The 14,353-nt window shown below is 44.3% G+C and overlaps 2 protein-coding genes across 2 annotated transcripts in view; one reads left to right on the top strand and one right to left on the bottom strand.

Annotated features, from left to right (window-relative positions):
- Positions 1 to 415: 415 nt before the first annotated feature.
- Positions 416 to 14,353, bottom strand: part of LOC113068308 (transmembrane protein 222) — a 35,311-nt gene continuing 21,373 nt past the window's right edge. The window contains exon 6 of the mRNA XM_026241008.1: positions 416 to 1,539. Within this exon, the coding sequence (XP_026096793.1) occupies positions 1,452 to 1,539 (88 nt within the window). The 3' untranslated portion in view covers positions 416 to 1,451. The remainder of the gene's footprint in view (positions 1,540 to 14,353) is intronic.
- On the top strand, positions 4,053 to 7,979 carry LOC113068306 (hornerin-like). The gene is made up of 5 exons (XM_026241005.1): positions 4,053 to 4,235; positions 5,476 to 5,604; positions 6,194 to 6,481; positions 6,524 to 7,151; positions 7,482 to 7,979. The coding sequence occupies exons 1-5, from the start codon at positions 4,121 to 4,123 to the stop codon at positions 7,783 to 7,785; spliced, it is 1,464 nt and encodes a 487-aa protein (XP_026096790.1). The 5' UTR covers positions 4,053 to 4,120; the 3' UTR covers positions 7,786 to 7,979.

The raw sequence follows: 14,353 nt of genomic DNA, 5'->3' as shown, positions 1-14,353 counted from the left end.
TTTATTGTTGTGTTAACTGTTACTACTTTATTTGTTACGGTAAAATTCTGGCAACCACAGCTGCCATTTTTTACTGTAAATTTTAAGTATTTTTTTTTCAATTAGTAAATAAAATATAATAATATTAATACAATTCATTAATAAATATTTTTCTTACAGTAGGAAATGTGCATAATTGCCATAAAAACTATTTCACACGTAAAATATAATATAAAACAGGCTTCATTTTCTTAAAAAATCTTTTTGATTTTGGGTTGAAATAATAACCTGGACTTGTGCTTGACAGATTTCAGTATTCTGGCTTAATTTGTTTAATAAGCATTATACAGCTCCTGGACCTCACATGGAACATAGATCATGTTTTTATTTTTATATGTCATATGATTGTTAGACTGTGCATACTGTGCCATTATACTAAGTCAACAGTCAATATAACAAAATACCTTTGATATTTCTTATGAAAACAGACATTGGAAGCATTGAAAGAGTAAAACCTTCAAAGAGAACACCTGAAACCCCTGAAAAGTGACTCAAGTGATTCTCAGGAAAACAAAGATTTATCAAAGGCAACATTATCAACTCATTTACTCTCCTTCATTCCTGGTCTTACTGTGCAGGATTTGTTAGTGCATGTTAACATTTGTAACTAAATGTCTGTCTTCATAAACGTTCCTCAAATTAACCAAAGCCACTTAAACTTCATTCATGTCTGGCCTGTTCTGCTATGGAATGCATGCTTTTTTCCAGACTCAATCAATTCCCAATGGATAAAATCAAATCCTGTCACTTTTGAATGGGATTTCATAATGGTTTGTGCCATAAAAAAGAAAATTCATTAATACTATAACTTATGCAATATAGCTGGCCAGGCAATGCAAATAATGCTTTCAAATACATAATGCAAACAAGATGTGCTTATTAATTAACTAGCAATTTTTGAATGCTATATGTTAATTTGATTTTTGTATAAAAACAATTAGACTTTAAAGCATGCCAAGCTACAATATAAAAAGCCATTTATATTGATGGTTAGCCTTGCCAATAAAATGACTAAAAGGGTACTCTTAAAAGAAACTAAATATGAAAAGTATTAATTTAAATACGTTTTTTATCCATCTTCCAGAATCTCTTAATATAGAATGCATTGCTTCTGCAATAAACTATCTTCTCAGAAAGAACCTAGCATCATGAGAAATTCATATTCAAGTTATATTTAAAATATAAGACGTTTCGTACGAAATAGCGTTTCGTACATCACCACAAGACGTTCAAGCCATGGTGTATTTGCTGTCTCTACCCTACGACGAAGAGGTCTAGCATTTCATTTTTGATGTTGAGGTCCTCTGCACTTTGAAGAACTGGACGTCAAGTTGACCTTCACTGGAGTCCCGCTGGAGCTGGAGCGATGGGTCTCCTATGGGCACTGTTCGCCTCTATGTGACCCCGCTGGGTCATCGCAGGTTTAGAGACAGAGTCACAGCCAGGAGGACACTGGTCAAGATGCAGAAAGGCAGCCAGGTCTTCAGGAAGCCTACACAACTGTAGAAATGAGAAGAGATACAGTTGGGGGTCATCCGATGCCCATTTTTTACAAGTTGATATGTTTCTTAAGGGTATCACTGGGAAATCTGTAACATAGTTTGTTTAAATTTCTCAATGGTACTTTTTTACCCTGTCAAAAATAGCTCTTTTCAGAGCAAGCCGTTCTGTAGCATTTTGCTTTAAATGTTAATGAGCTCTGCTGGCCCCGCCCCTCTCTTCTGAGCTGCTCTCTCATTGACTGTTTACTTTAGCTGCGTTCATCGTGAAACTTTCTAATTAGCACATTTTTAGGTAAGGTGATTTGCAAAGGTTCATTTAAAAACCTTTCACTCACTTCTTCTGTAGGTGCTGGAACGCTACTGTCACACTACTGTCAATCAAACAATCGTGGGAGGGGCCTGTCTGTGTGATGTCACGAAGACAGGCATCTGAGATCAGCTCGATTTGAGAAAGGGGTAAAGATTTTAGTGGATGAAAAAAAAAACCCTGGGTGGATTTTTATCATTATAGGGTGGTTGTGTACACCCACTGCCAACACACATTTCAGTTCAAACACCCTGTAAAAGTGCATGTAGCATCAGATGAACATGATCCTTTCAGTGAACATGAATCTAGATTCTCCTGCGGGAGTGGTGGTTTTCTGGGTTTTTTGGGTGGTTTCTACGCTGTGTGTGGAATGGTTTTTGTGCCGTTGGTGTGCTATGTAGTTGCTATGTGATTTTAAAGGTGTTGTAGGTGGTTGCTTTCTGGCTCCAAGTAAAAAAAAAAAAAAGTCCACCCCAAAATCTCTATGATATCCTAGTCTTCAGATATAGTTCCCTCCTTCAGTGTTAGTCAATGGGATTTTTTTTTGCTATATGTCTGAAGTTTGTTCAAATCAGTAGACCAATGCAGGAGCAACAGTAATACCCTTGTGAAAAAGAAGTACACTTTAGCATACTTAAAAAGAGTTCATATTATGTATACAGTTCACTTAAAAAAAAACTAAATGTGTAAAGTTTTAAATAAAAATGCAAAATAGTTTCAAATTGATATTAAATGAAATCAGTTGAGCTTTAGAGTGTTTTATTTTTTTGGCCTACTTAAGTAGGTCTTAGGTATATCTTTATATGTAATTTTATAATTACTTCTATTGTCTTTGAAATATGGTTAAAGTGTTCTTCTGAATGTACAGACAATCATTTATGGCAAGCCAAAATATTCTTTAATGATTGGCTTTAAAGTTGTCCAAATGAAGTCCTTAGCAATGCATATCACTAATGATAATACATTTCTGATATATTTATGGTAGGACATTTACAAAATATCTTAATGGCACACGATCTTTACATAATATCCTAAAGAATTTTGGCATAAAAAATCCCAAACAGTGTATTTTTAGCAGAGGTGGGTAAGAGTACCCAAAAACTGTACTCAAGTAAAAGTAAAAGTACTTATAGAAATATTTACTCAAGTAAAAGTAAAAGTACTAGTCTTGAATAGTTACTTGAGTAAGAGTAAAAAAGTATCGGATAAAAAATCTACTCAAGTAGTTGGTTACTAGTTACTTTGGGTCATATATACGGAGCCTATTTTTATTTAGATATATAGATAAAATGTATGTTATGTATGTGTGTGTGTGTGTGTCACATAATCCTCCAGAAATCATTCCAATATGTTGATTTACTATCAATGATGTTCTTTTTATCATAATCCTAAACAAAATGTCACAGGTTCCAAAAAAATATTAAGCAGCAAAACGGTTTCCAGCACTGGTAATAAATCAGTACATTAGAATTATATTATAAGTATCATAACTCTGGAAACTGGAGTAACAGCTGATGAAAATTCGGATTTGCATCACAAAATAAATTATATTTTAAACTATGTATTATATATGTCTAAATAACCTGTGACACAGGGAAGAGCGAAAACTTGTCACATGACCGGTAAGATACAGAACATCTGTCTGTTTATCTAAGTAACAGATATAGGTGTCATGCCATAACATATTTTTAATACGACTGACTTTATATTCAAAGTCAATGTGATATAAAAACTGCTACTAATTTTCATTGTTCATAAAGAGCAAATTACATTTACATAATCAAAAATCATTTTCACTGACAGTCTAGAGTTCAATCACTCTCAAAAACTCCCATTAAAATCACTGAAACTGTTAACACTGTGAAATCAATATCTTATTTACCGGTTCATACAAACATCTGCACTTTGTTGTTTCTGACGAGAGAATTCACCAGAAAGAGGTATTCAGTCAGCGAGCGAGTGAAGGAAGCACCGGCATTTTAGCGTTGGAACCATAGAAACACACAATACTCTTGTAATTAGACTACCTTAATTATTATGACATGGCGTGAAAGCACTGCAGCCTTCATATTGTCCAACCTCAATCAAACACATCTGAACAAGCTAATCAAGATCTTCAGATCAGGTGAGTTTGATCAGGGTTGGAGTTGACCTGATCTCCTTGGCTCTTTAAAAACCCCATTTTTACAGCGATTTCTATTGCAGCCACATTATTATTTGTGTGCATTGTTGTCCACTCTTCAATTCAGTGCATTTTATAGTAGGGCTCATTATGAGATTGCAGGTTGGGACGATGACGGCTCGATTGTACTGCTCATTGATTGTGGTTTTATGTTGTCTTTCTGGATACTTGAGCACAACAGATGGTACTCAAGGACAAACTGCAGGTGAGAAAATCTGTTAACTTGTTAAAGAAATGCAAAAAATAAGGGAGTAAGGTCTTCTGAAGCTAATGGTTTAGGGATGAATATTAGGTTTTGAAGCCCTTTTGATTTGACAGTTCAATGTAAGTTTTGTATTAAGGTTGAAGACTCCTTGTGTAGTCCCTGATTTGACAAATTGCACTAGTGGCTGGTTACTGTCTAGTGCTTCTAATGGTCATGCTGACCCAACGAGGTTATTTTCCTGATCGAGACTGCTCTGGAGGACATGCATGATGTTGCTTTTGACTGCTAAGGTCCACAAAATAAACCCCTGTGACGCATTGAATTAAATGTAAGCTTTAAGCAGAGACCAATTAAACTTAAGTATTCCTATTTAAACAAACACGAGCCAGCACTTGAATACAAGTTCTCAATCACAAAATTAAGACCGTTCCAGAATTGTCTTAAATCCCAAACAGTAAGACTTCAATGAATTTATTGGGTTATTTCAATTTTATTTATTCATTTCAACACTAGCTATGCAAGTTAACCCTGAATCGGGATGTGCATGAGTTGTCTGAAGAGCTCATGGTTACCGTTAATGTAAACCATGATTGGTAACGATAAGCCTGTGTGACGCTCCTTTTCGCTGACTTCAAAACTCCATGGCAACTATAAAAATAAGTCAAGTAGGAGCTTTAATTTAATGCTTAATTTTATAAACGCAGCAATCTTTGGCCGCATTCAGCGCATGAATGGACCGGATTAGTAGCAGTTCAAGAACGCTGCATTAAAATGCAAGCTGAGTACTAGTCCGACTCGGACAAATTGTGTGCTTCTGCTTTATAGCGGTAATCTGCAGGAAGTGCAAAAAGATGTTTATCAGTGTCACGTTCACTCATACTTTTTTTTTTTTTAAGAATTCAGGTGTTCAGAACATGAGAACTCCGTTGCACTTAAGAATCTTCTTACGACCCTCTTGGAATTTATCATAAATTATGTTTAAGATTTGTGAATCTGGCCCCTGCTTTGGTTTGCCACATCACTAAGAGCACAAAATCAGATGCTCTTATTTTCTCCGATACTTGCTAGAAAAGGCTTACCAAAACAGTTACTGGTTTAATTTTTCACATTTCCTTGGTTGGGATTGGGGGGGGGGGGGGCTGATTGTAGAACTTTACCTGGAAAAGTAAGATTTTTTTGTGATGTCACTAAGTGAATGGAAGTGCCCTCGGTGATGCTCTTTGACATGTCTGTATGACAGCAAAGCCAGGAGAGTGTCCACCTCAAACATCTGGAAGCTTGTTTAATGGGTCCTGTAACAGTGACTCTGACTGTCCCAACGATGAGAAGTGCTGTGGAAGTGGACATTACTGTACAGCTCCTTATACAGGTATTGGTCATTGTTTTGGGATGATTTTGCCTTTATCAAAAGTAGGTTTGAGTTCCATAATAAGTGATTTCTGTTAGCCAATGCGGAAAAAAAAAACACATGCCCCTTCCCCAAAAGGGTCTCGCCTCCATTTTAATAGCTCTGCCCACAGGTGCATAGCTATTTGTTCTCTCCGGCCCTGGAAAACTGATCCAATATTTTCAAAGGTCATACTTGCCTTACCTTAAGCATCCTTTTGTTCCCCATATGTTTTCCTCTGGCTTATTCGTTTTTAATCCAACATCTGTCACTCATCTAATGTCCGTTGTATGCAATGAGTGATCGCCCCTCCCCATTCATGAGTAGACATGCCCCTTACTGCTGATTGGCAAAACATTTTTGGTACTCTTCCCAACTTGGCTTTCTAAAGCATTTTTGAAAATGCATACCCCACCTTTAAATCCCTTTGGATGGTTTTAAATGCAGGATGGCTTTACAAAGAGTAATTTGAATTTACGCTTTAGGTAAAATGTATTGTTTTTTTGCTGTATATTGAAGTGGCATACAGTCTGTATACACAGACTAACGGTTGCTATCTGTGTCCATGCAGTGAAGCCGGGTCAGTGTCCCAAACCGCAGAGCGTTCCAGAATGTGCTGACATCTGTTTCCATGATGGCCAGTGTCCTGCCACACAGAAATGTTGTCCAACCACCTGTGGCCATGCATGTAGTGAACCAAGTGTTCAGGAAAGTGATCAGGAAAGCAGTCCGCAAAGTGGTCAGGGAAGTGGTCAGGGGAGCGGTTATGGTCAGGGAAGCGGATATGGTTATGGTCAGGGAAGTGGTTATGGTAGTGGTCAGGGAAGTGGTTATGGTAGTGGTCAGGGAAGTGGTTATGGTCAGGGAAGTGGTTATGGTAGTGGTCAGGGTAGCGGTTATGGTCAAGGAAGTGGTTATGGTCAGGGAAGTGGTTATGGTAGTGGTCAGGGTAGCGGTTATGGTCAGGGAAGTGGTTATGGTAGTGGTCAGGGTAGCGGTTATGGTCAAGGAAGTGGTTATGGTCAGGGAAGTGGTTATGGTAGTGGTCAGGGTAGCGGCTATGGTCAAGGAAGTGGCTATGGTCAGGGTAGTGGTCAGGGAAGCGGATATGGTCAAGGTCAGGGAAGTGGTTATGGTCAGGGAAGCGGATATGGTCAAGGTCAGGGTAGTGGTCAGGGAAGCGGTTATGGTCAGGGACAGGGAAGTGGTCAGGGTAGCGGTCAAGGTAGTGGTCAGGGAAGCGGATATGGTCAGGGTAGTGGTCAAGGAAGCGGTTATGGTCAAGGACAGGGAAGTGGTCAGGGTAGCGGTCAAGGTCGTGGTCAGGGAAGTGGACAGGGTAGCGGTCAGGGAAGCGGTCAGGGTAGTGGACAGGGAAGCGGTCAAGGTCAGGGACAGGGTAGCGGACAGGGTAGCGGTCAGGGTAGCGGTCAGGGTCGTGGACAGGGAAACGGTCAGGGTAGCGGTCAAGGTCAGGGACAGGGTAGCGGTCAGGGAAGTGGACAGGGTCGTGGACAGGGTAGCGGTCAAGGTCAGGGAAGTGGTCAGGGTAGCGGTCAGGGTAGTGGTCAAGGTCGTGGACAGGGAAGTGGTCAGGGACAGGGAAGGGGTCAGGGTAGCGGTCAGGGTCAGGGTAGCGGTCAGGGTCAGGGTAGCGGTCAGGGACAGGGAAGTGGTCAGGGCCGTGGACAGGGAAGCGGTCAGGGTATCGGTCAGGGTCGTGGACAGGGAAGCGGTCAGGGTAGCGGTCAAGGTCAGGGAAGTGGTCAGGGTAGCGGTCAAGGTCGTGGACAGGGAAGTGGTCAGGGACAGGGAAGTGGTCAGGGAAGTGGTCAGGGTCGTGGACAGGGAAGCGGTCAGGGTAGCGGTCAAGGTCAGGGACAGGGTAGCGGTCAGGGAAGTGGACAGGGAAGCGGTCAGGGTCGTGGACAGGGAAGCGGTCAAGGTCAGGGACAGGGTAGCGGTCAGGGAAGTGGTCAGGGTAGTGGTCAAGGTCAGGGACGGGGTAGCGGTCAGGGTCGTGGACAGGGAAGCGGTCAGGGTCGTGGACGGGGTCGCGGACAGGGTCGTGGTCAGGGTCGCGGACAGGGAAGTGGTCAGGGTAGCGGTCAGGGACAGGGAAGTGGACAGCGTCGTGGACAGGGTGGCGGTCGTGGACAGTGAAGCGGTCAGGGATGTGGACGGGGATGTGGGAGACGTGGTAATTGAAATGGTCCTGGGCATTTTGCATAATACTTGGAGATCTCTTCAATTCAGTGCTTTATTCATATGGCAGGTTTTCCCTGTTTGCTTAAACGGTTTGGAAAGCTTTCTGGTCTGTATCCCCAGCAGCCTCAAATAAATAAAAATTATCTGAAGAGGTGGTGTCTGGTGCCTTTTTTTTTTTTTTTTTTAATCCAATTCAATAAAGGGTGCACTCACACTTGTTTAGTTAGATTAAAAACCCTAGTGTGATTTCTGTTAGTATGGTACGTTTGAGTGTTAATGCTGCCATCCAAACTCTGGTACTCCCACCAAACAAGTGGATAGAGATCACTAAAAAGATGGGTATCCGTCCACTTCCAAACAAACTCTGGTGCAGTTTGAATGCAACAGACCATACCAAAAGAGTAATGACGATGTGACCAATTTGATGACATGGAGTAACCAAAATGAGTAGAGCTGTGTGTTGCCAAGAATCTGGCAATACAATAGTGATGAAGTTCGGATCATTTTACTGACTCCGACTTTTTGCGTCTTAAGCAAAATGAACAAATCGATAGTAATTCTGTTCATTTTAGCAAAATGTAATAAGTCACGCGTTACTTCCCCAACATGTCTAGTTGATCACACAAACAATACAAAACTAAGATAAGATACAGAAGAGACCAATTTTGTTTTTTGTTTCTTTTACCTGGGTCTCCAGTCTGTGATTATAGCTCACTTGTTTGAAAAGTCTTCGGGTTCAAGTCATTCCTTAATGTGACGGCCCATACGCTATTTCTGTTACTGTGTTTTTTTTTGTTATAGTTTCTTCATGATCTGTGGTATTTTATAAAGCCCAGTTATAAAATATTAATTAATTTGTCTTTTTGACTGTCTATCAGTAAATAAATTGGGCTATATAATCCAAGCCTACAATTCAATGTATAGTTTGTTCATTTTTAATCTAATGAAGTTTTCTGGTATAATTGCTTTTCCTAGGTAAACTTGACATTTTGGACTAATATGTACAAGAAGAATGCTCAAAAAGGACATAATGACAAAAGCAAATAACATTTAGAATCCTAAACAAGTAACACTACATTTCTGTAGTCTAATCTAAACGGTGAACGCCGACATAAACCATACAAGGTCATTTTTGAAGATTAGAATCCACTGTAAAAAAAAATCTATCAAAGTGATTTCACCATCATATGGACAAAATTTAAAGCATAACCAGTAATTATAAATAAGTACTATGCACCTATTTGTAAGGAAAGTTGTAAATTAAAGAATTACTCTAGCCAATGTTGTCCCGTCATGTGACAAAAGAACAAACAACCCGAAGACCCAAAAGATGAACTAATCAATTCTCTTTCCGGCTCAATACTGCATTGGTTTAACGTATGGGTTAGGGTATGTCACATGATTAAGGAACGAGTCAAAAACCTGATAGACCCGAACTATGAACTAATCAATTCTCTTTCCAGCTCAAGACCGGATTGACTGACACAGATGAATTACTACTAGCGAAACAGAACCTATAGAATATTGCGCGTGCACGACTGAATGAATCACTCCCCGTTCTTCCCGAGTCACATTAAAGATTTGTTCAAAATGGACAAATCGTTCAAGAACGACACATCACTAGAATACAATATGTTGCGATACTGTCAGCAAGGCGATATATTGGAATATTTCTTATTTTAGGAATGGGATATATTTTTAGGAAAGCTGTCATTAAGAACTCATTTGAAGTTTATTTGCATAGCGCTTTTTAAAACAAAAATCATTGCAAATCAATTTTTACGGAAAACGTCTTGGTTATGTGTATACCCCCGTTCCTTGAAGGAGGGAACGGAGACGTTATGAATGGGATCTCGCCCAAGAGCCCAATGACCTTCGAGTGGTACAAAACGAGCCAATGGTACACAAAGTACCTTGGTCTGTGGAATTTGCATCGCGAGCTCCGCCCCGCAGAGCGGGTATATAAGGAGCAACGCGAGCAACTCGCATTCAAGTCTTCGCTGAGGAGCCGAGCCAGAGACCCGGCCGTTCAGCGGAACAGCGATGTGGCAAGGGGACGTAACGTCTCCGTTCCCTCCTTCAGGGAACGAGGGTTACATACGTAACCAAGACGTTCCCTTTCAGTCGGTCACGTTCGACGTTACGAATGGGGTCCCTTACAAAATGCCACATGGCTGTCTTCCAGCGACCCTTGTGAGTGATAGCACCCTGTCGTGAGGCCAGCACGAGTGAGGGCCTATAGCTCACACAGAATACACTGGGTAGCATATTCCAGCTGGACATATGCTAGCAGGCTGCCTGCCCACGGGAGGACTTACAGAAGGCAGGTATCTACCAAGGTGGTGATACATAAGAACTCTGAGGTACCCAGCCCGCAGGGTGGAAGTTTCAACGACAGAGCTGGCAAAGGGCTTGCCAAGGGAAAGACACATGCTGCGGAGAGACTTACTGTGGACATACACACGTGGGATTACCCAGAAGGGGAATCACGACACATGGAGGCACCTAGTCCCACACATGGCTGACCTCAACAGTGCTGGAGGAACCCAGGGTTCTGACTGAGGAACTCACCTGAGGGGAATAGGGCACGCATCCAGTCCGCGGAGTGGAATGGCGCAGCAAGCGGATTGACACCGAGCAGGTCCTTACTGGCCCAAAGGGGCGAGTACTCAGGAGGACACGGGCTCTACACGGAGATTATAAAATCTTGTGAATGTGTTAGGTGTTGCCCAGCCCGCAGCTCTACAGATGTCTGCTACCGAGGCGCCATGCACCAGCGCCCAGGAGGAAGCTACGCTCCTAGTTGAGTGAGCTCTCACCCCTAGGGGGCATGGTAGGTCTCGAGCCTGATAAGCCAGGACAATAGCATCCACTATCCAGTGGGATAACCTCTGCTTGGAGACAGCCTTTCCCTTCTGCTGGCCTCCGTAACAGACAAAGAGCTGGTCTGAGGTCCTAAGGCACAGAGTTCTGTCCACGTAGGTGCGGAGCACACGTACTGGACAGAGCAGCGCCAGGGTAGGGTCTGCCTCCTCCAGGGGCAGCGCTTGCAAGCTCACCACCTGATCCCTAAAAGGAGTGGTGGGAACTTTGGGCACATACCCAGGCCAGGGTCTCAAGATAATGTGAGTTAGCCGGCCCGAATTCCAGGCACGCTTCGTCAACTGAAAATGCCTGCAGGTCCCCGACCCTCTTCACCAAAGCCAAAGCCGTCAGGAGCGCAGTTTTCAAAGATAAAAACTTTAGCTTTACTGAGAGCAAGGGTTCGAAGGGAGCTCTCTGCAGTGCTGATAGAACCACTGCGAAGTCCCAAGAGGGGACTTGCTGAGGGGGTGAGGCGGATTGAGCCTCCTTGCTCCTCTCAGGAACCTGATGATCAGATCGTGCCTCCCAAGAGACTTACCTTCAACAGGGTCATGGTGAGCTGAAATGGCAGCCACATAGACCTTGAGGGTGGAAGGAGACAGCCTTCGTTCCAACCCCTCCTGAAGAAAGGAAAGCACTGACCCAATCAGGCATTTCCAGGGGTCCTCATGCCGTGAAGAACACCAAGTGACGAAGAGATCCACTTCAAAGCATAGGCATGTCTGGTGGACATGGCTCTAGTTGAAGTGATGGTAGCTACCACCTGTGGTGACAAGGTACCTAAACCTTCAGTGACCCGTCCAGAACCCACACATGTAGGTTCCACAGATCGGGGCGTGGGTGCCAGAGGGTGCCCCGTCTCTGAGAAAGAAGGTCCTTCCTCAGAGTAATTGGCCAGGGAGGGGCTGTCGCGAGGAGTACAAGTTCGGGGAACCAGGTCCGGCCGGGCCAAAAAGGCGCAACCATGAGGACCTTCTCCTCCTCCTCCCTGATCTTGCACAACGTCTGTGCAAGAAGTCTCACTGGGTGAAACGCATACTTGCGCAGGCCCAGCGGCCAGCTGTGTGCCAGGGCGTCCGTGCCGAGGGTGCCCTCGGTCAGGGAGTAAAACAACTGGCAGTGGGAATTTTCTGGAGAGGCAAAAAGGTCTACCTGAGCGTCTCCGAAGTGTTCCCAAATCAGCTGAACCGACTGGGGGTGGAGTCTCCATTCCCCGGGGCGAGACTGCTGCCGTGAGAGCTCGTCGGCTGCACGATTGAGCCTGCCCGGAATGTGAATGGCACGAAGCGACCTCAGATGCTTTTGACTCCACAGGAGGAGATGGCGAGCGAGTTGCGACATGCGGCGGGAGTGTAGACCACCCTGACGGTTGATGTACGCTACGGTCGCAGTGTTGTCCGTACGGACCAGAACGTGCTTGTCCTTCAGCAGGGCCCTGAAGCGGTGCAGAGCAAGACGTACTGCTAGCAACTCGAGGCAATTGACATGCCACTGAAGTCGGGGTCCTGTCCAGGAGCCTGACGCAGCATGCCCGTTGCACATGGCACCCCAGCCCGTGGCAGAGGCATCTGTTGATACAACAACATGTCTGGACACCGGTTCTAGGGGCACGCCGGCCCGTAGAAACGAGGGGTCCAAGCACGGGGTGAAGTATCGGCGGCAGGCCAGAGTGATGGTCACTCGGAGCGTGCCCTGTTGCCATACCCATCTCGGGACTCGGTCGTAAAGCCAGTGCTGAAACGTCTCATATGGAGTAGCCCGAGCGGTATGACTGCCGTCGCGGACGCCATATGCCCCAGGAGCCTCTGAAACAGTTTCAGTGGAACCGCTCTCTTGCCCTTGAATTGTCTCAGGCAATTCAGCAGTGACTGCGCGCGCTCGTTCGTAAGCTGCCCGAACATGGCGACCGAGTCTATTTCCATACCGAGAAAAGAGATCCTCTGCACAGGGGAGAGCTTGCACTTTTCCCAGTTGATCTGAAGACCCAGTCGGGCGAGGTGTCTGAGCACCAGATCCCTGTGCTTGCACAACCGCTCTCGTCGTCGAGGTAGTTGAGGATACAGACACCTTGTTCCCTGAGAGGAGCCAGGGCTCTCTCCACGACCTTAGTAAAGACGCGGGGAGACAGGGCCAACCCGAATGGGAGAACCTTGTACTGATATGCCTGCCCCTCGAAAGCAAACCGAAGAAACGGTCTGTGTCGAAGAAGAATGGAGACATGAAAGTATGCGTCCTTCAGGTCGATCGCTGCAAACCAATCCATCGGACGAATGCATTCGAAAATGCGCTTATCGGACTCGGACAACGCTGGCACTCCCGAGGGAGGCAACGCAGCCGAACCCTCATCTCCCGAGGACTCAAGCCCGCCTTGTGATGCGGCTATCGACATACGGTCCTCTTCACGAGCCCCGAATGAGATGTCAGGAGCCTGAGAGGGTCCAGCAAACTCATCCGGGAACTCAACCGGCTGTGGCGTATGTGGGGGGGGTGTGGCCCGAGGAGGTTCGCTCGTCGGGGAAGCCCACACGGTAACCCTCAGACCACCCTGGCCATCAGCCGAAGTAGCCCTCTTACGAGAAGAAAAGTTAGAACGGGGTGTGGCAGAGGGGACTCTATACCTTTTAAGGTAATCGAGTCTTGATCTCAACGCCGAGATGGTCATGTCCCCGCAATGAGAACATGAGTCATCCACGAACGCAGTCTCAGCGTGCTGGAAGCCCAAACACGTTACACAGCGATCGTGACCGCCACGAGAAGCGATATATCGACCGCACCCAGAAACACACGGGCGAAATTACATCTTTAAAAAGATGCAAATCGGCCCGTATCTCTTTTGTGAGAGAAATTGCACTTTTAGGGGTGTTGAAGCGCTCAGGGGAACGCGGGAGCTGTCGCAGGAAACCCAGACGAACCGCTGAATCGCCCCGTCACACCAACACCAGCTCTTGCTTGTAAACACTCCAGTGATTGCAGCAAGCGATGTGCTCGGCTCCAAAGCGAAAGCTTGAATGCGAGTTGCTCGCGTTGCTCCTTATATACCCGCTTTGCGGGGCGGAGCTCGCGATGCAAATTCCGCAGACCAAGGTACTTTGTGTACCATTGGCTCGTTTTGTACCACTCGAAGGTGATTGGGCTCTCGGGCGAGATCCCATTCGTAACGTCGAACGTGACAGACTGAAAGGGAACTAATTTTATACAATATTTAGTAGTAGCTTATCAGTGGTGGCTGTCAATTTCTGTACATATGGCAGAAGTGTACAGAAAAATCAAAGACTTAATCAAACAGACGATGACCACTATTAACTGCAATTGTATTATATTATATTATGATGTAATCAAACTTATAGCCAAATTTGGTAGATCTGTGTTGTAAGAACACACCACCATATGCAAACGTTAGGAATAAGTAAATGATGATTTAACCAGACCACAGTGGGATCTCCATTTAACCGTCAAGGTTACTGAACAATTTATATGCAGTATGAGTAAAGTAGGGTAGTAGGGGTGTTGGGAATTAAAGTGCTTGCAGTATCCTTTAGTTAAATGTATAATACATATAAAATGTATTTTATAAAAAAAAGACCATACATATTATTAGAACCTGCTTTAAAAGTTCAGTTTCAGTTTACAATTGTGACATACAATATCATAACATTTT

The sequence above is a fragment of the Carassius auratus genome, linkage group LG44F (genome assembly GCF_003368295.1).
Source record: "Carassius auratus strain Wakin linkage group LG44F, ASM336829v1, whole genome shotgun sequence".
In the NCBI taxonomy this organism is placed as follows: domain Eukaryota; kingdom Metazoa; phylum Chordata; class Actinopteri; order Cypriniformes; family Cyprinidae; genus Carassius; species Carassius auratus.
Note: the sequence above shows the minus strand (reverse complement) of the source record. Positions and strands in the feature narration are given on the sequence as shown.